This window comes from Periophthalmus magnuspinnatus, chromosome 19, assembly GCF_009829125.3.
Source record: "Periophthalmus magnuspinnatus isolate fPerMag1 chromosome 19, fPerMag1.2.pri, whole genome shotgun sequence".
Taxonomy (NCBI): domain Eukaryota; kingdom Metazoa; phylum Chordata; class Actinopteri; order Gobiiformes; family Gobiidae; genus Periophthalmus; species Periophthalmus magnuspinnatus.
The window spans coordinates 17,379,429-17,405,661 of NC_047144.1; the positions used below are offsets into that span (position 1 = coordinate 17,379,429).

The 26,233-nt window shown below is 39.4% G+C and overlaps 1 protein-coding gene across 1 annotated transcript in view; it reads right to left on the reverse strand.

The window, feature by feature from the left end:
- Positions 1 to 25,806, reverse strand: part of dock1 (dedicator of cytokinesis 1) — a 361,518-nt gene extending 335,712 nt beyond the window's left edge. Inside the window, exon 1 of the mRNA XM_033984239.2 lies at positions 25,634 to 25,806. Coding sequence (XP_033840130.1) covers positions 25,634 to 25,676 — 43 coding nt within the window. The 5' untranslated portion in view covers positions 25,677 to 25,806. The remainder of the gene's footprint in view (positions 1 to 25,633) is intronic.
- Positions 25,807 to 26,233: the final 427 nt, after the last annotated feature.

Below are 26,233 nucleotides of genomic sequence, written 5' to 3' on the forward strand. Positions count from 1 at the left end.
ACACTTTAAACCAGGGGTGTTCATTATGTCGATCGCGATCTACCAGTCGATCGTGAAGGCATTTTGTGTAGATCACGTCCCGTCATCCATCCAGTCACATGACTAATATACAGGACAACCAGTCAGATTACACCTGACTCTAGGTCACATCATGGGCGCTGCACACGCATAAACAAGCGCGAGTTAGTTTAACCCTTGGATGTATGTGTGTATGATGTATGTGTGAGGGGGGTTTTTGTTTTCTTAGCACCTTAAACTGCTCGACACTTTTAAATTTTCATTGTACATGTGGCATGTTGCAATGACAATAAAGATCTATTCTATTCTATTCTATCGTCGCCGATAGAGCGCGGTTGCGGACTTTCCAGCAGCGTTACTCCGCGTCGTGCTCTCATGTAAATTCAAATGGCGTCTCAAAGCGAAGACACGGGGCTATCTAAATATTTTACCATCATTACAGTAATCTGCCTCTGTTGTCCTGAAGGTGACGAATGAGAGCGCGGGGCTGCGGAGATTTTCACACTCATTTATTCGATGCGTAAAAGAAAAAATACAGATGGATGTGTAAAATAGAAGTAGTTGTGTGAAAAAATGCAGTAAATTCTGATACTTCATTTAACATGAGTTTTCTGGCTATAAAAAAAAGACAAAACCGTAATCAACATGATTAGCTCTGTTATCGCTTTCAAACGAAAAATGCAGTTTTACTCCTGTCTGTCAGAAGCTACTGCCCGAACTCTGCATCCCTCACTGATTCCATTCAGTGCAAGTCAGAGCAGTAATCATCATTCAAGTCATTATGAACATGTAAGAGGTTCAATTGTGTTGTGCAGTATTATCTCATGACGTTGTGCAAGGTCCATGAAAATGCACTGTACATGTAAGAATTCATAATACATTTACAAATAAATATATGTTTATCATTTTTGTATTAGGTGGTAGATCTTTCAGACACGATCATTTTAAAAGTAGCTCACATACTGAAAAAGTCTGAGCACCCCTGCTTTAAACAATGCTTTTGGTCACCTTAGGATACATATTTCACACTTTTTAACTTAAAATGACAGGGTTCTCTTTTGGAAAACACACTTTATAAACTACACATCTCTTTATAATCTGGTATTTAGGTTTTGGAGCTCCCTCTGCTGTTAGCAACCGGAAAGAACTATGAACAAATAAAGTGCTTAAGCGACGTGAATGCTAGGCTAATAGAGATAAAAACTAATCTGGACTTTTACCTGTGAAGCAACAATTCTGGCAAAATGCAAACGCAACATTTTTGAGTGCTCAGAGAAGACGACTTTAGATTAAATCGGACCTGTTCTACAAACTGTTCAGATCTTTTAACTATATTCTAGTCCACATGTGTCAAACTCAAGGCCCCCGAGCCAAATCTGTATCCTCCACATCATTTTATGTGGCCCTCGACAGTACGGTAAATTAAGGTATGATGGTCTTAAAATCTCAATTTATCAGGAGATACACAGTTACACAGCCATATTTTTACATCTAGGCAAATGCATATGCCACATTTGTAACTTGAATAAGTAATAAATACAGAAACTGTTAGATTTATTTTACATTTGGCCCTTTGAGAGCAGCCATTTTGTTGATGTGGCCCTTGATGAAAATGTGTTTGACACCCCTGTTCTAGTCGTTTCTTCTCATTGAGCCTCTGAAGTTGTATTTGGAGTGATTCATGTTTGAATAATCTTTAATCGCTTATTTTCAAGACGCCATTTTGTCGATCTACCCCCGTTTTCACCTCCACCTGGACACGCCCACTGTGAGGTACACACTTCCTTCTCTAGTTTTATTTTCTTAATCAGTGATACTCGTAGGATTCGGCAGTGTCGCGTCGTCATTTTGGTATAAATGAAAAAAAAATGGGCTGCTCACTCGTGTGATGTGCAGCTATCCATAGGGGGCGCCAACACGTGTGACATTTACGGCGGCGTCAGTTCCCATTCGACACCACAGTTTTCTAACGCAGAAGTCAGTGGATTTGTTTCTTTTATTAAGTCGTTTTAGATGAATATTGTGATTTAAAATGTGTAAATTATAACATAATGATCCACAGGTGTCAGAGATGAGAACTATAGAGACACAAGCACAACAGAATTAATGAAACAAGCGTGAATGAATTAAAATACGACTCCAGGAATGTTTTTGATGAGGGGCTAACAGTGTAACATCATTAAAAGCTCAAAAAAGTCAAATTAAACAAGCGCCAATCCTTGTTATAGCAGTGTGTACAAACCCTATGCAAATGAACACACAAAGAAAAATGCTAAGTATTTATAAGTCTTTTTCTAATTGGGTTTAACAAGAGGATAGACGCAGGGATTACAACATGAGATTGTTAAACTAACAACAAACCTTTCCCTCTTAAGCTAATTATACCCAGAATGTAAGCCAAGTTTATCAGCATTAGCGAAGGCAAAGAAAGAAGAGATAATGCTAGTGTAATTAGCCTAAGATTAGCACTAAAGAAGACTCATGTCCCCCTTCTGTCTCCAGGGAAACGTACAGGAAACAAGTCTTTATAAATGGATCACAATGGAAGTCGGTTGAGGGTCGAAGAGGAAGTTCCACTGTTCTGAAATCACTAGAAATCTGATCGGCAACAGTCAAATGAAGCTAATCGAGGCTAGCAGTTATAGCTCCTAATTTGTTGCAGCGTTTCTGTGTTTGGAATTCCGATCACGAGTATCATAGCAACCAAAGAGCCAATCCAGAGCGGGGCTGCGAGGCAACGCGACTTATCCGCTACCTGCTACATCAGCAGTGCAGGCGCTTAGCAACGGTGTCAATCAAACCTATTGCTAACACTAGCAGGAGTGACTTCGGGGAAAGATGGCACCTGATTTGTCTGTTATTAATGTTCATATTTTGATCTAAAACAAAGTACTGCCATTTGATGTTGAAAATCACATTGTATTGTCTAAAAAAAGAGTGTTTTTATTTTCATCGTGGTATCGGGCTCAGTATCGAGCCTATTCCTTCGTATCAAAGTTTGAAATTTTGGTATCATAACAACACTACTCCACAAACAGGTAGTGTCCTCTGCAGAAGAAAAGTTACACAATATGCCTTTAAATGAATTCCTTTGACAGACACACACATGCATCAAGTAGGAAGAGGAGATTTGTATAAAACACTGGAGAAGCAGGTGGAGGAAACCAGTTTGTCTGATGCTAAACGATAATTAAGTGTTTAGGCTCTGACTCCTCAAAGACTCAAGGACAAACATCAGCTTCATCAAACTCAACGACAGAACGAGAGGCTCAAAGACGGATCAGGATCGAAGAACATTTGAACAGACGCCATTAGCAACTAGCACTAAATATCTAGTAGTAGTAGTTGTAGTAGTAGTAGTAGTAGAAGTAGTGGTAGTAGTAGCAGTAGTAGTTGTAGTAATAATAGTAGTCATAGTAGTATTAGTTGTAGTTGTAGTAGTAGTAATAGTAGTATTAGTAGTAGCAGTAGCAGTTGTAGTAGCAGTAGTAGTAGTAGCAGCAGCAGTAGTAGTAGTATCAGTATCAGTAGTAAGAGTAGTAGAAGTAGTAGTAGTAGTAGCTGTAGTTGCAGTTGTAGTACTAATAGTTGTAGTTCATATTTCAGTCTTTTTGCACATTTTCCCGTGTTAAAGATGCATTGATCTGATATCGTTATCAGATCGATGCGTCGGCGCCGATACTGAAAAATTTGCTGGATCAGATATCGACTTCCAAATATCGATTCAGTCGATATCCTGGCTGGACGTAAACATTTGTAATATTTTTGGGCGTGGTCGGCCCTGAAAGTCTCACAATGTTTGAACTTTAGTTGCTCTGTCGTTACTTGAGAAAAAACAGCTCCATAAACATTTGGATCAGTTTAGTCTCATTCTATTTTATTTAAAGTAACAAAAAAATATTTTTTCAGTCTCTGCTCTGGTATCAGTTGATATCGGCAGATATTTAAAGCTATAATATCGAAATCGGTAACAGAACTGTCAAAGCTGGACCTCCTAATGCCAAGTCCACAAAAACAGACTGCACCTGAACTGGCAACTGAACCAAAGATCTTCTAGCTGTGAGCTGAGAGGTCAAACCACTATGCCTCAGTGCTAATTAAAGGTACAGTGTGTAACTTTCTGAAGGTGACACGTCACCTGCATGATTCCATGGAAATAGTAAAAACCAGAAATAAAGTTAAAACCATACTTCGACACATTCTCCATTGAGATAGCTAGATTTTATGCCATACTGTGGAATATTACAGCGAAAGGAACAGTATTTCCATGGAAATGAGCAGTAGGTGGGTCGGCGTGTCCCTAAAGCTAACACAATGTTCGTCTGAAAAATGGCAGATATTTTGTTCAAACTGTTGAGTCCTGTTGAAGTCTGAGAGGAGCGAACCTTTGTACATACGAGACAATAGAAGGAACTGCACACTGAGCTCTGTATGACTCAGGACTTTGAAATGACACCAACAAAACACAAATACACGTCCAGATCAGACCAGAACAGTACTGACTCATTTCACAAAATAAACATGAAGAACTTTTGAGGAACGTATTTTAAAATCTATACCTCAAGGCCCACGAGCAAAAAGTTCTTATTAGCCAACTAGCCAACTTCTATATTGGTGGTTAGCGTTAGCCTTGTGTCCATTTAAATACTTACGGCCCTCCTCTTATCAAACCATATCAACCAGTTCACAAGGTCTTATTTTGAGCCATTTACTGACACTAGCTAGCTTAAACCCGCTCAGATTAGCCCTTGCGCTGTGAGACAAGCTAATTACTACGCGCTCTGTGCTACATCTGCAGTGACCAAAATACCAACGGGGCACATTAGCTGCAAATATTTGAGCTAAGTCTAGTATTGACTCAGCAACTTCACTTTCAAGTCTCGCTGTTTACAAAGCGTAATCTGCCCAAAGCGTGTCAGTGTCACCTCTGCGCCACATCTGTCGCTAGGCCGTCGGCATAGCAACAAGTTCACAACAGGAAATGTAAAATAAATACGGCTGTCGTGGTTTGGTTTATATTCAAAAAACCACACGCGAAAATAAACCAGCGCGTTCACAGGACAGCGTCAGAAATGGTTGAGGTGGGCTTGAAAACTGTTGTATTACGTAACTTTTCTGAAAAACTACCACCTGCTCGTCTCCATGGAGATGTTATTGCTTTGGCTGCGATGTTCCACAATATAACTCCAATGTAATCCATGCGTTCACTCACAGTTACAAGTGTTTTTTTACGCATTTTTACTGGGAGAGCGCTCACATTTTCACAGATCTGACAAAACTTGACCCGTATCCATGGAGATATATGTTTACTGTCATACTGTGGAACATTCCAGGCAAAACAATGATCAGAAAAGCTACACAATGCACCTTTAAAGGAAAATCTCACTAACCCAATGAGTCTGTGGCATGATAATTAACACTTAAGATGTAGCTCTAGTAAAGCCATTCACTCAGAGAGGCACATTATGTTGTCATGGAGACGGCACTACTCAACTCACAGCGAGAAGGTCCCAAAATGTAGGTCAATAACAGAGCTGTTACAGACTGTATTTAAAGCCCCCCTGTGGGACACTTGTTCTGTAAAGGTTGATGTTTGAAGTTGGACTGAGTCCAGGTCACTTTGGTGAAATTTCACTCAGGAGCTGCTCGGATTTGGAGAATGGAAACTTCGCTTTGACTGTATCTGTGCGGGATTTAGTGCGAGAGCCTCTTAAAATCAGACAGAAAGTACTTTGTGACCCACTAGGTCTGTCACGAGAATGGTTCTATATCGACCTTATATATGGAACAGTAACTTTAGAGGTTGAGTTCTGATACTGATGACAATATTTTGGCTTTAAGTGTCTGTGGATACTCCATACCAACCAATACCAGCGCAAGGACTGAAAGTATTATTCATCTCCTTTAAACACAAACAGCATGAAGTAAAAAATGTTTTAACAATAGAACAGTTATGTAAAAATGTATGTTTGTCAATGTCAATATCACTGCTGATATCAGACAGCAGTGTTGTATTGGTGCATCTCTACTTTTTCTTCACAATAGTGGGTATATTTTAGTTATTTTTATATACTGCAATAAGAATGTAGCTGTGGAGGGCTGAAGAAATATCATCTATGGCTCATTATAACCACAAACTAACTGCTAAAGTGTTTCATTTGGCTATTAATTTAATGCAGCTCATGCTTTTTCTTTTTTACTTAAGACTAAAATGACAAGTCTGACAGCTGCAGTTACAATCATTTTTGGGGATAATTCGGCTTTAGGTTTACCATGTCAGTGTCCTATATTAGTTTCAATATTATAATTTATCGTCTATAATTTCTTCTGTAATAAATCACACTTTAAAATGTGGCTTACAACCTGCAGAGCTCAACGTCTGAGTCGAGCTCTGAGCTGAGTTTAGCCACAAGAGTAAAACACAGTGGCAAAGATACAAAGAGCTGTTCATCAGACGCCAAAAGGGCAGACAGCCCCCTCACTCACTCCCTCACTCACCCCCTCACCCCCATACTCCCTCACCCTTTAATCGTCTCACCCATACTTCCTCACTCCTTCCCTCACTCCCATACTCCCTCACTCACTCACCCCCTCACTCACTCACCCCCTCACTCACCCCCATTCCCCCTCACTCATACCCCCTCACTCACCCATACCCCTTCACCCCTCCATACCCCCTGACCTCACCCCTATACAATGTCACCCCCATACCCCCTCACCCTCTCACCCCTATAGGAAGTCAAGGGTCAATGAGAACAACAACTAACTCATGGTTAAAACCTCTGAAAAGTGCAGTTTGCAGAACAGGTCTGATTTAAGACTTCCGAGCTTTTTCACCCTCTTCGCTCACTAAAATCCTAGTTACACGTCTGGTGGCAACAGGAAGGGCATCTGGCATAAAAGAATCTGCTTTCCTGTAGTGCTCCCAAAGGCCTGATTTATGGACGTAATGAAAGAAGACACAAACAAAGAACTGGATCCTGTCTGAACAATGGCTGAGAGCAGAACTCCCTCGTCCTGCTCTGAGGAGTGAATCCCGAATCAGCAGTTTGGTCCCACATTAAACCCGGGGTCCAGCTGAAGCCTGTTCTTAATATCGTTTGACAGGGAAAGGTCTTGATGCGTTCGTGTCTAATCGATGTGATAATGTGTCTCTGTCCACGGCGTAACCTTTGTTTCATATTAACCATCTGTCAGGGCTCTGTCTGGGACGACCCAATAAAGACCAAAGCTGCTGCTGCTGCTAATCAATACTGAAGGAGTCGGTCTGGAGACGACAGGGCCAGAGCTGAAGGGGGCGCACAACGCACTCACATGTAAAAGGAAACGCGTTAATAGGGTTGTCAAAAGTAGTAAAAGAAAAATAGACTTGAAGACGTTTGGCTGCTCGTTTTGGCTCGTCTTTTCTTTCACCTGTGAAGACTAGGCCTGGGACGATATGGAAATTTAGTGTCGCGATTAACGATTATATCATGATAATTATTAAAGTTCCTGATAGTTTAAAATGTTATGGATATGAATAATTATAGTCTTGCATATCGTTATCAGTGAAAACAACCACGATGTAGCGCAAAATATTCTGGATTAGCAGGGCCGTCAACAGAAATTTTGGGGCCTGGGGGCGAGAAGTTTCACATGGGCCCCCCTCTATTACAAATTAATAGGAAGAGAGTCCAATTCTGGGCCCCTAAACCTCGGGACAACAGATGACTTTGTCCCCCCCGTCGACTCCTCTGTGGATAAGTAGTTTTTTTCTGTACATTCTGGTGATAAAATGGCGATTAGCTCTGTTAGCAATTAGCAGGATTATAGAAAATGTTGCACGAATGATTATTGTCAACCCTTTTAATCACGATAAACGATATTATTGTGTATTGTCCCATTCCTAGTGAGGACTATGAGCACTTCTGACAACAGATTAAATGACACAAAGATGGACCCAGGCTACATCTGCGCAGATAGATCCAGACTCATCTGCGCAGACAGACCCAGTTTCACCTGTACAAATACATGTGATCAGCTTTTTACCCAATTCCAAACACTTTACTCGATGCATAGACAGTTTGTGCTCACACCACGGGCTGCACAGAAAAATAAAATTGTCAGGCGGTTCATAACGTGTGAATTTACGAATACGTTTAATTGCAAGACCATTTGGAAAACTCAATAATTACTAATGTTTGTGACAGCTGTAGTTAAAAATGTGTATATTTAAGAACACAATTGAGTCTAAAAAACTAAATAAATCACATAATAGACCTGTCATGATTACAGGACGTATCAATATAAAGAAAAATCTCGATAAACAATAATATTGAAACTACGTACAACACTATTTAAAATCCCAGTGAACCATTTTGAATCGAACATTTCATTAAAAGACATGAGCTGCAACACATAAACAGCAGAATGGACCAATAATGAGCCACAGAAGGGACTTATTCATCCCTACACAGCTCAAATCTGATCTTATTATGACAAAAATACCTCAAATCTCCCACAAACATATTCATGATAAATACTGCGCCCAAAAACTATAGTTCCAGCTGAATTCTGTCAACGTCACCACTTCTACAGCCTCAAAACATTCAAAAGTATAACCGACATAACGCATTTTGGTAATTCAAACACTAAAACCAATGCTAACAACTCATTTTAAATCTTCAAAATTCTGTATTCAAGGGCAGATCTGGTCACATGTTGTTTTTTTGTTTTTATTTTATTTCCATTTCTTGTCTCACATGGATCTAATATTTCAAAGTGGGGCATCTCCGGCGGTTGCTACGTAAATGCAAACGTCTGGGGCCCGCAGTGACGATGCCACACGGCTGACTCACTCCTGACTCATGACACAGTTTTGGGATCCTGCCTTATTTTTGGGATTTTTTTTAAAGATCAGAAGGAAAAACAACAAGGAACTATCCGTTTTCTCCAATTCTGACATTTCCGCAGCTACGGTACAGTTTTAAAAGGTGCATCATGGAACTTTTCTGCTGGTCCTAGTTCGACACCTGCTTGGAGACGGTTTTTCTGAGCCTAGAATGTTCCACGGTATTGAATTGAACTTGCAAGAAGACAGGTAAGTGACACAGCCAGGCCAGTTACAGGTCGGATCAGTGGAGAGGAGAATTTGCTCACTGTGATGATGAAAATTCGTCAAATTTGCCAATGTTTTATGAGCAAAAAAGACAATTAATTGAATAAATATACAAGAGATCAAATTAATGTCCAAGTGTGGAACATTCCAGGCAAATCAATAGCGTTTCCATGGAGACAAGGGCAAGAAATGTTACACCAATTAGAATTTCGTTTTAATTCTGGTTTTAAAGTCAGTACATACCAATAAGTTGTTCACAATCTCACATTCTGGTGTGAACTATATGTTAGTTTCAGGTTTCAAGCATAGACTGTAGATATAAACGGACATCGCTAACCTGCTAGCCGCTGGGTTTCAAACAGGAAGTCCAGCAGCTCCATCAACTTTGACTCTTTTTCAATAGAAAGTGAATTACTGTGGCCCCTCTCTCTGTAACTGCTGCTGTCAGACTCGAAAATTTAGTCTTAAAAATGTTCATATTAACCCGCTTTACATGATCCTGGGGTTTTTATTTCACTATTGTGTCTGTAAATCAAGATATGAACATTAAAAACACAGAAATCAGGCGCTTTCTTTCTCAGAGATCACTCACACTAGCGTTAGCAACAGGTTTGATTGACAGCGTTGCTAAGCGTCCTCCCTACTAAACCAGCAGTGCGTGACCTTCAATACCCTCGCTTTGGATTGGCTCTTTGGTTGCTATGATACTCGTGGTCAGAATTCCAAATATGAAACTTTGGTCCAAATTGGCCGCTATAACTGCTCTAGCCTCGATGAGTTTAATTTGACTGGAGCTGAACGCTGTGGGTGACGTCTCACTCATTTAATCCATTTCTTTATACAGGCTATAGTTTCAAGGTAATATCCCTGAACCACATCACAAAATCTGCTTTTAACTATTTTCCCAACTTGATTAAACTCTATAAATGTTTCTCAAACCAATAAAATAGAATTAAAAGCATCTCATCTCTCCACTGCCTCGTTGTCTGTTTAACTTTTACACGTCATCCAAACTCAGAACAAGCTGCAGACAATCGCCTTAGTCATCTGCAGCGTCTATAAAGAAACAGTTTGGAACATTTGAGTTGTTCCCCGATGAAACAAGCAATCCACGTCATCGAATACGCCTCAGCCTCTGTCTCTAAGCTGCTGGGAGCTGAGCTGTTCGCACACACACTGAGGTTTATATGCAAGTCCCATTGAGGATGACAAATTCTCACTGACCTTCAAAGACAAGAGGGAGATGGGAGAGTAAACTGGGGAGGTGAAGTGGTTTGATTAGACCTGCAAACTTTGGTTATTTATAAATCACAATCAGAATCAGAAGACTTTTTACTGCCATTGTCACTGAACACAAACTGTCACAAACTAGCAACTCTGTTTGGTGATAAAGTGCAACATAAAAACACTGAATAAGTACAAATAAGAGCATGCATAAAGTTAAAAAGATATGTTTAAATATAAAATAAAATACTTATATATATATACTTATATACAACAACATCATCAACAGTGCAAACATGGCTTATTAAGGTGACCAGTATATAAAGTGTCCAGTTTAGTGCAGATATTCTAAATTGTCAATGGTACAGATATTATAAAGTGTTCATGAGACAAACAGCACACCAAATCACCAGGGCAACCGCACGTGGCGCCATCTTGGAACTAGAGCTTTAAATTGGTATAAATACTGAGAATTGAACTATACATGATGGTGGGGTTCATTCTGAGTTAGTTAAAGAGCCGATATGACTCTCTGATCTCTGTTCTAATGTTGTTTCCTCATCACAAACAGACCTGGAGTTGTGTTTTGTTCCATTCACACATGTTTGAGTAACACTTTATTATTAGTCTGTCTACATCTCCAAAGCTCAAAATGCTCTGTTCCACCTTGTGATGTCATGAAGTGGTAGTTTTCAAGTTAACAGCTCATTTTACTTTTATTTCAGTGGAGATTCTAGCGCCGCAATGATCCAAATGATTCTAGTGAAGGTGTGTGGAGTTTAAAAACACAGTGGAGCACTTCCTGTATTACCACATGATGACATCACAAGGTGGAACAGAGTGTTTTCAGTTTGAGAGAAGAACTAAATATGCAGGGTTTGTGTGTTAAACAAGTGTGAATGAAACAAAACACAACTCCTGTTCTGTTTGTGATGAGGAAATTAGAACAGAGATCAGAAAACAGCCTGACTCGAGCCTCTTGAACGTTATCGTTGGTGGAGGTGTTCGTGGGAGTCATCACTCATTTCTCTAAATATTCACCATGGTCACTTTTAGTTACATGATCGACACTTTCACTTCTTCTACTGTGCTCTATTTTAAACCCGAGCACGGTGACTGCATCATGACGCCACTGACAGAAGCCACAAAACTAGAAAAAGGAAGATGAAACTGAAGCTAGAAAACATGCGCTTTCCAATACTGTGAATGTTGCATGAGCAATATTTACAGAATTAAGATCTGTTTTGGGAGGAACCATCCATCCATCCATTTTCTTCCGCTTATCCGAGGCCGGGTCACGGGGGCAGCAGTCTAAGCAGGGACTCCCAGACTTCCCTCACCCCAGACACGTCCTCCAGCTCCTCCGGTGGGACCTCAAGGCGTTCCCAGACAAAGGGCAGCCCTGGCGGAGTCCAATATGCACCAGGAACAGGTCTGACTTACTATTTTGGGAGGGACTCTCCTGAAAACTATAATCAAATCATAGTTTTGCAATACATTAGAAAAAGAAGACCAAAATTACGAGTCTGACAGCAGTAGTTATAAAGAGGGGCCACAGTTTTTCAATAGAAAGTGAATTGGAGTCAGTAGAGTCGATGCCCATGATCACTTCCTATTCAGAAATATACAGTCTACGGCCTTAAATCCTGATATTTGGTTTGGACTCATGATAAAGCTTTATTTGAACACTTAAATGTGATGATGCCAGTCAATAAGTGAGATTACACAGATCCATTATGGGTTAGTAAAAACAGGGATGTGTTTTTTTCTGTTTGGTGGAGGGTTGGTGTTTGGGCCTCATCTCTCTCCTGGGCCCTGTGTCTGGCTCTCTGCTACTGGCTCAAACGGCTCCTGGCCCAAACGGCTCCTGGCCCAAACGGCTCCTCTGATGTAGGTTTCGAAACTGGTTGGTCTGTACTCAGCCACATTTATCTGCACATAGCGATGGGTGGATGAGTGAATGGGTGGATGGATGGATGGGTGTGGGGGTGTGGGGGTAGGATGGATGGATGGAAGGAAAAGTGGCATTATTTTTAACAACTGTAAAGCTCTTTGCGTTACTTTTTACTTTACTTTTTTGTGTTACTTTTTACTTTTTGTATGAAAAGCGCTCTATAAATAAAGTTTGATTGATTGATGAAGAGAAGCGGCTGAGGTGGCTCGGGCATCAGTTCCGGAGCGCCTTGGGGTCCCACTAGAGGAGCTGGAGGAAGTGTCTGGGGTGTGGGAAGTCTGGGAGTCCCTGCGCAGACTGTTGCCCTCTTTTTAGTGACGTTTAGCTCATCTTCCTGGTTGGACATAGGCAGCACATACAGCACATGTTGAGATAATGTTAACAAGGAGCCAAAAAATGAAAAAAAATGAAAAATAAATAAATAAATATATAAAATTCTCCATTTTGTTAGATCAGTGTTTTATCTGTTACAATAATACGTTCCGTTTTAGAACTTGGAACTTCCTGCGTTTTCCAACTTGTTGTTTTCCACAAGCCTCCAATTATCCTCCAATGTAAAACTATGATAAATATTTATGATCGCACCAAACCAAAAGAAATAATCATAAAAAAAACATCTTAACATCTCAAATGCACTTAATACTCAGACATACAGAAGAGTTTGAACACTCTCCAACAGCTTCTTTGACTTAAAAACAACAGTGAAGATATTGGTCAGGCCACATGAAAGGAAGTCTCAAAATAAACCAGAAAACACTCAGTGGGCCTGAGAGCATCGATTTAATCTGACTTCCTCGTGCTGCCAAAGAAAACCCATTTCTACTGCGTTTCTTTACAGAGGACATGCTGATCGCGAAACACAACTGATCTAACCATTTATCTGGAACAAACAAACAGACTTGGTTTAACTGGACGTAGTTTTCATTTCTGTCAAAGGTTGCAGTCAATTAAAAGATGTTTGCTTATAACTGATTGGTCGATTAAAAAGGGGGCGTGGTCAAAGATCTCAAAACTATTACGTGTATCTGACCCGAACTGCACTCACAAAACTAATATTTAGAGAAAAAAAGTACTAAGGAACAAGATATTTATAGAAACACAGATTATACAGGTGGTCGGAGAGTCTCTGTTTGAAATGGAGGAGTTGAAGTCCCGGTTTAGTCCCGGTTTGGTCCCGGTTTAGTCCCGGTTTAGTCCCGGTTTAGTCCCGGTTTAGTCCCGGTTTAGTCCCGGTTTAGTCCCGTTGAAATGATAGGTTTACATACACTATATAATAAGACACATGTTCTTTTTTGACCTGAAAAGGCCTGTGCGAGCAGGCGGCCTACAGACTTGGCTCAGTTACACCAGTTCTTTATGGACGAATGGGCCAAAATTCCTGCCAACTATTGTGAGAAGCTTGTGGAAGGAAATTTAAAGCGTTTGACCCAAGTCATACAGTTTAAAAGCAATGGAACCAAATAGTAATGAAATGTATGTAAACGTCTGACTTTGAAGAAAATCATGAAAAACTGTCTTTAAAAAAATCCTTTTCTCATTATTCTGACATTTAGCAAATAAAAAGATAATTTTGTTAATTCTAATGGACCTTTAAAAAAAAAAAGCATGTGTCTTTTTATATAGTGTCTATAAACTTCTGGTTTCAACTGTAGATATCTGGTCCTACCCTCATCTTTGGTCATGAGCTTTGAGTAACGATCGAAAGGACAAGATGGCGGATACAAACGTTTAAACAAGTTTCCTCCGCAGCTGGATGGGCGCTCCCCAGTCACACAGGAGGAACTCTGAGTAGATACGCTGCTCCTCAACGTGGAGAGGAGCAGGTGAGGTGACTCGGGTTTGTATCAATAAAAGTCGGGGTCTGATCTCCGTGACGACGCAGTTTCAGTAATATTTTAAATGCCAATTCAAATGACTCTGTTTAACAGCTCTAAGCCCAAAGGCACAACACCTGATTTTTACTGTTTTAAAATGTGACAAACAGAACTGGTTCATTTAAACAGTTTGCATTTGTCCAAAGATATTCCTCATTTACCTTATGCACTCTGAACATCCTAATTATTCACCGCGATGAGTTTATAAGCACTTTTTGCAACTTTCAGAGGCCAGAGCAAGAGTTCTGCCATCATGGTAAAGCTAACAACAACTAGCTTGATAACTATGTACTTCCTGATCCTCAGCCAAGGTAGGCTCTCTATGAAAAGTTAGATTTTTTTGGCATATCACCTCCCCAGTATGATTTCAATTTAACCATTAGCTTGATTATTGTGGGTTTATGTCACTATAGTGTCCATAAATCAAGATATGAACATTAATAACAGTCAACTCAGGCGCCTTCTATCCCCGAGGTCGCTCCCACTAGCGTTAGCAACAGGTTTGATTGACAACGTCCCTGTTAAACCAGAGATTTGGACGGGAAGAGGGGTTACCTTCAACAGCCTCACTCTGGATTGGCTCTTCAGTTGCTATGATGGAATTGTCTTAATTCCTAATACGGAACTCCGCTCCAAATCCGCCGCTATAACTGCTAGCTAAAACTTGCTCCAAACACAGGATCAGTCAAACCATTGCAGAGAGAAGACGCCAAAGTCGATATTGCAAATTCTTTACAATCAAAACTCTATTATTTAAAAAAAATCATAAAAACACATCCACATTAAAGACAGTAAAACGTCATACTCTCCACTTCCACACTGTAAAAAGAAATGGGCTTTCCAAATGAAATACGATCCCTGAAGCTTATAACACCAACACACATAATAAAATGGATCATAATTCAAACCTTTTTAGAGACGAGCTGAAACGCTGCGATGAGAGTTTACGCCATGGGTTCAATTTATGCAGTTCCACATCAGACTTTTTAATTAATGCCATATTTATTAGTTCACCGTGTGTGTGACAGGAGCTACACACAGTTGGTACATAGCAGGGACAGGGCCACTGCTGTTATGATACTGAAATTTCAAGCTTGATTTTGATATTAAGGAATAGACACGATACTCGATACTAATTCTGATCCCACAATGATAATAAAAACAATACTTTAGACAACGGAATGTGACTTTCAACATTAAATGGTACTACTTTGTTTTCAGTTCCCAGGTGGCCTTATATCTGTGAAATTCCTCAGGTAGGTTAGTGGTCCATGAGCGTAAACCTTTTTTAACCTGAGAGCTACTTCATGGGCACTGAGTCATACAAAGGGCGACCAGTTTGATACGCTCTTCTGAAATAACACATTTGCTGAGTTTGCCTTTAGTTATACATTACTAATAATAATAAATGATAATCATCTATGTGAACACACTGATCACGTTAATCATTTCTCACAATAATTATCAACAATGAGCGAGGAGGGAAACAGATATCAATATTCAGCACTTTAACTTTACTAATCTTAGTAACTTAAATGTCCAGATGACACTTACATCACTACATCTCATAGGAAAAGTGTCCCATTTTCACCAGCCACTGACAAACCTTTTTAACAAAACATAAATAATATACATTGGACCATGTTTCAAAAAGTTGTCAATTATGTAATGTTTAAGAAAAATCAACTTACATATTTTTAAATAAATCTCGGCTGCTTTGTGTGACTTTTTCATCGGTGTCGTGAAAAAGTCTGTTGTTTATCCAAATCTGCTTATAGCTCAGGGCCTGTTCTGCCCATAGTGCCCCATGGGGAGCGCGCGTCCCCGTGGGTAGTTGGCGTGGAGCTTTGTGAGACGTAGTGAAGTGTCCACATTGTGCCGCTTTGTCACCACAGTCGCCACAGATGAGACACACGCAGGTTTATTTTACAGTCTTAAATCGTGAAAGTGATTTTTTTTCTGCCATGTTTTAGGGTTTTAAACTGCATCTTCACAGCGCTCGTGAGCTGGGTACTGGTTTTGTCACGTGCACAACACTGACCTTTGACCTGAGTAGGTCAGAGTTCACCGTAACTTATCTAAACTTCAAGTACGCTGAACATATGTTTAAGATATTGTCATTTTTAAAGCTATATAAATGCAAGGGTGATAAAAAAAATTAAAAAAATTAAAAAATAGCAAGAGAATAAAATTTAATTTTAGATTCGGCTCATTGAGTTGTTCTATTTTTCGACCCGGCCTGCGGGCGACATGGCGCCCATTTGGTCTTAAAATGTTCATATTAACCCGCTCGACATGATCCTGGGGATGTTGTTTTGCTATTGTGTCTGCAAATTAACATATGAACATTAATAACAGACAAACGAGGCGTCTTCTTTCCCCGAGGTTGCTCCCACTAGCGTAAGCAACAGGTTTGATTTTACAGCACTGCTAACCCAGCGGTGCGGATAGGAAGGGGTGCTACCTTCAACAGCTTCGCTCCGGATTGGCTCTTTGGTTGCTATGATACTTGCAAGAGAAATTCCAAATATGGAATTTGCCTCCAAATTAGCCACTATAACTGCTAGCCTTGATGAGCTTCATTTGACTGAAACCGAAAGCTGTGGGTCAGACATCACACTCACTCCACTTCTTTACACAGACTATGGTGTATACTAGTCTATGTGTCTTATACTTGTTCTGATAGAGCTCAAGATCATTCTAAAGATTTACAAAATAGGTTCATTTCTGTCCTATGAATGGGACAATAGGATAATGGTATTGATACCTGTGAAAAATGAATATCAAGTTTTGTTTTAATAGTTTTAATATCAATTCATATCTGTTTTTTGATATTCCTGACAACCCTCGTACCAAGTGATTATTATGAAGCCTTAACGTGAAGATATACACAAGATGTACATAATTATCAATAAACCCATTCATTTTAACATTCCTACTTCGAGCCTGTACACTGAATAAATCCAACTGATGGAACCGTATTTGATCACAGAATCACAAAGTATTAAATCTTAAATCAATCCCAGGACTGTCTGATATCCCACTTTCAAAAGTTCTGATTTACGTCAGAACAGGGTCAAATTTGGCGTTTTACAGAAAAGAAGAGTAATGAAATTAGCCGAGGTCAAGACGGGTGAGATTTTAAAATGTCTCCACACAATTTGTCTTTTTTATGATATTACGCGGAGCAGAGAGAGCTGGGACCGGAGCCCAAAACACTTCCATTTGAAGAGGTTCAGCAGTTCACTGTGAATGTGGGAGGAATGCCAATGATGGAGTTAAACAACGGGACAGTGGAGTTACACCTGGACTGAGAGAAGCCAGTGTGAACGGGGTTTACGACAGAGTGATAGGCCAAAGGATTTGTTAATTCAATCACATAAATTGGGGAAAATAATCCAAATCGGCCTCATTTTGATCTAAAAATATCAATCAGCATCGGCCATGAAAAAACCCGTATCAGTCGATTTCTAGTCTTTATCTTGCTTTTAAAAGGTGAATAAAGCCATTTGCTCGTTCTGAGACTTCATACTTCACTGTGATTGGCTAAATACAGCTGTCACTCACTCAGAACATGATGGACGATGACCAATGGGAGGTGTGGGTGGAGAAAAGTGTCTGTATAAATGAGCTAAAGAGCCACATATGACTCTTTAAAGCCTCCAATGCCGCTCTTTAACTTTGAGTGAGAAAAATGAAAGTTTAGGAAAACATTTTTGGCTGTATTTTATTCATTAAGTTTATATTTGACAGTGTTTGTACCAAAGAGAATTAATTTTATAGACATTATTAATTTTTTCGTCGATTTTCAAGTAAATCCCATGCATAAAATCAGAAAGAATAATGATCATTTTGTTGAGTAAATATTACACGTAAAATGCACCAGAATCCAGGAAATTACATAGAATTTGCACCAAACTCCCAGATCCCTTAAAAACACTTCACATAAATCCCCAAAGCAACATAAATACAAAACCTTACATATTCTTTATAATGTTTTCAACGCTACAGTCGACTTGGTGCTTTTAAATTCACTTTCTAATCACTTCTTCTCGTTACTTGTAAAAAAAAGTCTGGCTCTTTCCGACTTTCATTTGGTTTGAATTGGGCCAGTGTGGCTCTTTTGGTGTTACAGGCTGCAGATCTCTGGTATAGACCAAAACAGCTGCATTAAACAGGTTAGAACTGAAGCTATCACCAAAAAGCAGAATGTAGCTTCGATAAGATCACAAATTGTTTTTTTCCAGAGGGACCGGGGACATGGTTTAGAAGAAACGCTGCCTTCAGGATCATGCCACGACCTAGAAATAGTGTTTTTTTTATTTGACAGCAAAAGAACAATATAAAATCTGTCAACTGGACAAATCGTTGTAGGAGTGACAACGTTTGGCTTCTCATCCAAGCCGCTTCTTCAGTTCTGGTCAGATCACTGCTGGACACTGCCTTATATCTGTCTGAAGGAGGAGCTAACTACACTGAAACTGAAAACAGCTTTTGTTTACAGTTTCTGTTCATAGGCTAGGTCTATTGTGCTACCCTAAGTGTGCACTGTGCCCGAATCCTACTTAGCATAGTCATTCAAGCCCCTAAAGAATGATTTCACAGTTATTAGCATCCTAGCTCGCTGTATTGTTCTCTTTGTTTCCTTTGTTTGCTTTGGGTCTGAGGATGGAGTTATAGATGATGTCTGAGGCTCCATTCCTGTTCAGGGAAGGACTGTCTTTCCTAACAAAAATTGCTTCTTTAACTCTTCTTTAAGGGCTTGAATGACTCTGGTAAGTAGGACTGAGACTCAGAAGCGGCGAAACGTCTTCACTCTAAAACGTTTTCTCACACTTTACACACTATACTTTTCTTTTGCGACGGGTCAGACCTGGACGACTGAGGGATTACGCAGATATTTTGTATTCGATTTTCTCTACCTTAAAAAATGGCTTTCAAATTCATGAACATAACCAAGTCAAATTCCACTGATTAAGACAAAAATATTCTTCCAATGTCTCAACTCCGCTCCAAACCACAGGCTCTTACAGACACGACTGGCTCCACTAAACCTCTTAATAAAAACGTGATGAGTCCACGCTTCACGGGAATCAACGCTTTAACCACAGACAGTTTCCACAATTAGTATAAATATCAGTGGTGACACCCAGACCTGTCACAATCACATATTTTCAAGTTTGATATATCCCTGTAGTAAATATAAACGATAAACAATGATACTGAAACTTATTTACGCCGCTGACACAAAACCCAAAAGTAGATTTAAACCACAAAAATCCTTCTAAATCTACAATATTATTAAAAAATCATGAGCTGCAAGAAAAAAAACAGCAGAATGGAACAATTCAGACGCACTGGTGGAAGAAGTACTCCGTTTTGTTACTTAAGTAAAAGTTTAGATACCAGAGCAAGTAAAAGTATCACATGAAAAAATCTCCTCAAGTAAAAGTATTAAAGTACCTGTTTAAAAATGTACTTAAAGAGTAAAAAGTATTTCCATTTCAAATGTGGTGATTTTTTTAGCCTGAATTTTGTTCAACAGAAACGACTGAACTGATCGTTTTTTTCTATTTTTATTTGTATATATAGATTTTTTTTTATTATGAATGTGTTAAAAATAAACTCTCAGCCTTTTGTCTTTGGTCTCAGACAATAATACAAAATACTTTAACTTTCCCAGTTCAAAAATGTAATGGAGTAGAATGTACAGATACTGCTCTCAAAGTGAAGTGCAGTGAAGTAAAAGTAAAAAATACTCAGTGTATAATGTTCTTAAGTAAAAATATTTAGGTATCTGTGCTTTACTTAAGTACTTTGTTATGTTCCACCACTATTAAGTCGATAGTTTACATCTAAAATGAGTGATTAACGTGACAGGTTTAGTGACACCAAACAGAAAACTGCATCTACACTTTTAAAGGCTGATTCTGTAAAACCAAAGTGTTTTTACTGTTACGCTACAGAAGCAGAACTTGACACTGTTTGTTTTGAATGAACAGCCGATGTCCTGCTCTGAGTGGGCGGAGCTATCCAAGACGCTTTCATGTTTTTCAATGAATGACCCAAAAAGCACCGTTTGCATTAGGGGTTCTCAAACTGTGGTAAGAGTCCCAGCACAAGCCACTTTAAAGGGTCTTATATGACGCAAAAGTGACTCTTGTAGCTTTAAGTCATGTTTTAATGCTGTTACCTCCTCAAAAACAGACCTGGAGTTGTGTTTTGTTTCATTCACACGTTTGAATAACACTTTATTATTAGTCTGTCTACATCTCCAAAGTTCTAAACGCTCTGTTCCACCTTGTGATGTCATGAAGTGGTAGTTTTCAAGTTAACAGCTTAAAAGAAACAGTAAATCTCATTATAAAACTAGGTGAAAGAACCCCTTTATAACACAGTAGTCCCGTTAAATGCCATGTCTGACGTACCAGAGCAGAACTGGCCCTCGGTGTCTGCAGCGGTGGGCGGACGGGGCTAGCATACCGCTCGTTAGCCGACGTCTCTGGCCCGGTCTAGTCTAATAAAGGCTTTCTCATTATGACTCACCCACTTTACAGACGCTCAAAATGTCACTTTATATACTTTATGTGTAATTAAAAAGGTCAAATCATCTTGTCTTGGAGAATTTTGCCTTTAAACTATGAGCAAAGTTTTGGCGGGTGAGACGTAGCTTTCACTCGGGTTGTGGGTTCAATTCTTCAATCACAGACTACTCTTGTGCTGTTTGCTATTTAGTGTTTTGGGTTGTTTGTTGGTCCTATAATTCAAATGTGTTAGAAGTGAATGGATTTGGACCACACCGCTAGTTTAGTAACACTAGCGGGAGCAACTTCGGGGAAAGAATTTGCCTGATTTGTCTGTTATTAATGTTCATATCTTGATTTACAGACACAATAGTGAAATAAAAACCCCAGGATCATGTAGAGCGAGTTAATACGAACATTTTAAGACCAAAATGAAGAGTCTGACAGCAGCAGTTACAGAGAGAGGAGCCACAGATTTTCTATAGAAAGTGAATTAGACCAGCACTCAATGGATTAATGAGGTTATGTCCTTTCAAGAGGATTGGAGAAGATTAGATATTCCAAGAAGGGTATTGTAAACAAATTTTATAGTAAGTGGCAAACATTTGACTTTTTTGAGACGGTCTAAACCAACCTCCACCCTCCCCCACCTTTTTTTGTGTGTAATTTTTTATTTTTTTTGTTTGGTTTATTATTATTATTGTGATGATGATGATTATTATTATTGTTATTGTGATTATTATTATTATTATTATTATTATTATTTTATGATTTATATGTTTTTTTATTATTTATTATGTGATGCTCTTCTTATTTATTTATAGTTAAGATTTGTATAATTAATGTATTTATTTTGTATTATTATTTTAAGTTTTAGTTCTTGCTATATAAAAATGAAAAAGGTGTGTATGCATTTGTTGTTTTAAATGACAGATTTCAGATTCTATGATGTAATGATGTCGTACTTTCAGACGGTGGGCAGTTTTACTATTTATTACATGGTATTCTTAAAGGAAGGATCACATTTTTATACAACGTTTTTCCACCTTCAAGACTCAAAGTGGTTTATATCAAGGAACCACTCACCCATTTACACACACATTCATACACCAGCGTACACAGACACTGGGGGCAAATGGAGGTCAAGTGTCTTGCTCAAGGACACAACAATATTAATCTGTGGGAGCTGGAATCGCACTCAACCAACAAAGTTTCTGCTGAGAGCGGGATTCGAACCGTCAACCTCTGGATCAGACAATGAACACCCTAAAACGCAACTTCGCAAATACTCAACCTGATCATTTCGATTATGCCAGAACACACAATATAAATCTGTATATGTGTATGTGTGTATAGGGGTGCGTGTGTATGTGTCTGTGTGTATGTGTGTGTATGTGTGGGTGTGTATGTGTGTGTATGTGTGCGTGTGTATGTGTCTGTATGTGTCTGTATGTGTGTGTATGTGTGCGTGTGTATGTGTGCGTGTGTATGTGTCTGTGTGTATGTGTGTGTATGTGTGCGTGTGTATGTGTCTGTGTGTATGTGTGTGTATGTGTGCGTGTGTATGTGTCTGTAGGGGTGTGTATGTGTGTGTATGTGTGTATGTCGGGGTGTGTCTGTATGTGTGTGTATGTGTCTGTATGTGTGTGTATGTCTGTATGTGTCTGTATGTGTGTGTACGTGTCTGTATGTGTGTGTATGTCTGTATGTGTCTGTGTGTGTGTATGTGTGTGTACGTGTCTGTGTGTGTGTATATGTGTGTGTCTGTATGTGTGTGTATGTGTGTGTATGTGTCCGTACGTGTCTGTGTGTGTCTGTATGTGTGTGTATATTAATTTGTGTAACATTCTGCCTTTATAAATGTGCGTGGGGTCGTCCAAAACCTGGCATGAAACAACACTGTTCAGACAAAAGCATGAAATACATCTCCACATTGGGCTTCAACCTTCAAAATACAAACCTATAGTGTAATATCCAAAGTTACTGCGGCGAAACACAGGTGGCAAAATCCATTTCACAGCCTCAATGAAGACGTACAAAAGGAACGAGCCTCACACCTGCTCCTCTGCCCCGAGAGACGCCACAGACGCCCCCCTGCCGAGCCAATCATCTCTCAGTGTCCGGATTTCTGTGTGTGTGCGTAAAATAAAGGCCCAGACTGGACATATGACAGACTTTGTACTGTGATAATGATGTGTCTATGATTGTGTTACTGTTATTTACACTGAATGGCCAAAAAAAAAGTCACAAATAGTAAATTTCTATTGAAAAACTGTGATCCCTCTGTCCATAACCGCTGCTGTCAGACTCGTCATTTTGGTCTTAAACTGTTCGTATTAACCCGCTCTACATGATCCGTAATGATCCGTGTTTAAATGTACAGTATCATCATCAAAAATTAGTAACAAAAGTAATTTATTTTATGCTCTACAGCTCAAATCCTACCTGATTACGTAAAAATGGCAAAAATCTCCCCATTTTGGCGGAAAAAAAGTGCACATGATAAATACTGAGCTCCAAAACATACTGTCTCAGCTCATATATAAAACGCCAAGTAGCTATAGTGATTATAATGACAGCCCTGTACATAAATACTCATGTAGTACTCTCATTACTTTACTGTGGACGGCATCACGAAATGTCACGAGATCAAACTCCCCACAGATAATCTTAACCACGTTCGGCTCGATGGTGAAATGCTGGTTCATTATCTCTGGAGAAACTGAAGTGTTAGAGCGAACGAATCGACATGTGTTCAGTGGAGGAAGGGAACGGAGTACATGCAGTAAAGTACACGCAGTAAAGTACACGCAGTAAAGTACTGTGCTTAAATAAAGTAAACATATCTAAAGATTATGCTTAAGTACATTTTTACAGTGGATACTTTTTACTTTTACTTCACTACATTTGAGAGCAGTATCTGTACTTTCGACTACACTACATTTTGAACTGGACTGAAAAGTAAAAAGTACTTTTCATGTGATTTGAGGGGTTATTTTTACCATTTCTGACGTTTAAGAGTTCAAGCTTCGGCTTTGAACAAAACTAAAATTAATACACAAAATTTAGAAGAAAAACTAAGAAACTGATTCAAATTGTTCCTGTGACTAAAATATGTGTCATTTTGAATCTGTCACTACATTTACACTTTAACAAATGAACAACACTTTTAATTTTTACTCTTAAAGTACATTTATACTGTATGTTTTGTTTTTACTACATAATCCCACAGTTTTAGTGAAATCTAAACAGTTTTAAAGCGCTTCTGGGAATAGATTTTTTTCATATGCTACTTTCACTTTAGAAACTTTTCACCTCCAAAATTGTGAACTAAACTGCATTGTTTTAATAAAAAGTCAGACACTGTTACATTATAAATAGCCTGTATAAAATAAAATTCACTATTCACACACACATATCAAGCACTGCACAGAACATAAATCAACATTCCCAGGAGGAGTGATGCTAACTGTAGGCTCTGCTCTGTCTGAACCTCTGTTAAAGTTCACATATTATGCAGTTTTCTTATCTCTGTTCTAATGTTGTTTCCTCATCACAAACAGACCTGGAGTTTTGTTTCATTCACACATGTTTAACACACAAAGCCTGCTTCACTCAAACAGAAAACACTCTGTTCCACCTCGTGATGTCATCATGTGGTAATACAGGAAGTGCTCCACTGTGTTTTTAAACTCCATTCACGTTCACTAGAATCATTTGGATCATTTCAGGCTCCTGGAATTTCCAATCTCTACTGAACTAAAGATAAAAGGAGCTGTTAACTTGAAAACTACCACTTCATGACATCACAAGGTGGAACAGAGCATTTTGAGCTTTGGAGATGTAGACAGACTAATAATAAAGTGTTACTCAAACATGTGTGAATGAAACAAAACACAACTCCAAGCGTGTTTTTGAGGAGGTAACAGCATTAAAACATGGATTAAAGCTACAAGAGTCAGTTCTGTGTAATATAGGACCTTTAATCAAGTTTGACTAGTGTTGTTCTCTCTTTTTTTTTTGCTACTTTCTACATATTATAAACCCACAGAAGACATCAAAAATATGAAGCAAGAAATAAGGCATTAAGTAGTAAAGAAAAAAGTTAAATAACTGAGATAGTTTCTTTGTACAGGTGGAGTCTGGGATCAAACTTCCAACTTGTGGATCAGTGGGCAAACGCTCCATCTACTGTCTAAATGGGATCAAATTATAAATGTGTCCCACTGTGTCACATTTTGCAGGTGATGCCATCAAAATTCCCAGGAGAAGTGATGCTAACTGTAGGCTCTGCTCTGTCTGAACATCTGTTAAAGCCCCCATCTGACACTATTTTCTGATCTCTGTTCTAACAAAGAGCGGCTACTTTGAGGATTTGACTATGTTGTTTACCTTTTTCTCTCTTTATTCCATAATTCCATACATCTTACATCATGTATTTGAACTTTTAGCTGGTGATGTTCATACAATCTTCTAAAAACAAGCCCAGAGATGTGATATAATTTTCACTCCAGACGCAAAACAACAACTTAAACAACAAGCAGCTGATAAAACCCAAAGATCTCAAACTGTGATCCTGTTTGGTTACGTTTGCGTTGGTCCAGTGGAGTTGGGTCGCTGTGGGTTTTACGCAGCGCAGGCCCCGTGCGGAGACAGGAAACAGCGCAGAAACGAGGCGCGCCTGATATTCCCAATCCCCACAGCTCGCTCTCACTCACAATAGGCACAGATTACTTGTTTGCGTTTCATGTAAACTCAATGGGAAAGTCTCCGTTTCTAGCGTTTTCCTCTGTGCCAAGTCAAATTACGCACAACAAAGTCTCTCCAAACGCAACAAAACACACGCACAATCCACATCCAACGCTTTTACAAACTTATAAAGACACCAAAAGAGGCTAGGACAGAGCTAACGATGGAGCATGGGAGAAGTTTTGTTACGTACCGACGCCGTATTTCTCCCTCTTGGTCGGAACCCAGCGCGTCATGGCGAGTTTTGGCGCAGTCTCCGGTTGCGGGTTGTCGTGTTCGCGGTGGAATAAGGTCCAAAACGCGGAAAAGCAAGGAGAGTTGAGTTTAGTTTGGGCTGCGCGTTGGAGAGGCACAGCGAGCAGCCATTTTCCGTCAGTGACAGGACGCGCCGCGAGGGGGAGCAAGAGAGCGCGCGGCTGTAGAGGAGTGTGCGTGCGGGAGGAGGCGGGTGAAAAGCGCTGCAGGAGGCGACAGTTATAAAAAGGAGACGTAAAATGTGATGGTGAGTTACGTAATGAGGTGTAATAACTCATATTAAGACAAGAACTAGACTGGCACGCGCCTAAAGACACAACATGAGCCAGAGAGACAAGTTTCTAAAAGTTTTCTTCCACCAAAATGCAGTTTAATGTGATTCTAACGCTTTGGATCAGCAGCCCAGAGGAAAGTGTGGGATTACTAGAGGAGATGCCCAAATACTGAAGTTGTATGGATAATGTTTGGCTCTTTTATGGGATTCGAATCAGTTGGATCTGTTCATTTCAAAGAGCCGTTCGACAGACTGGCTCTTTTA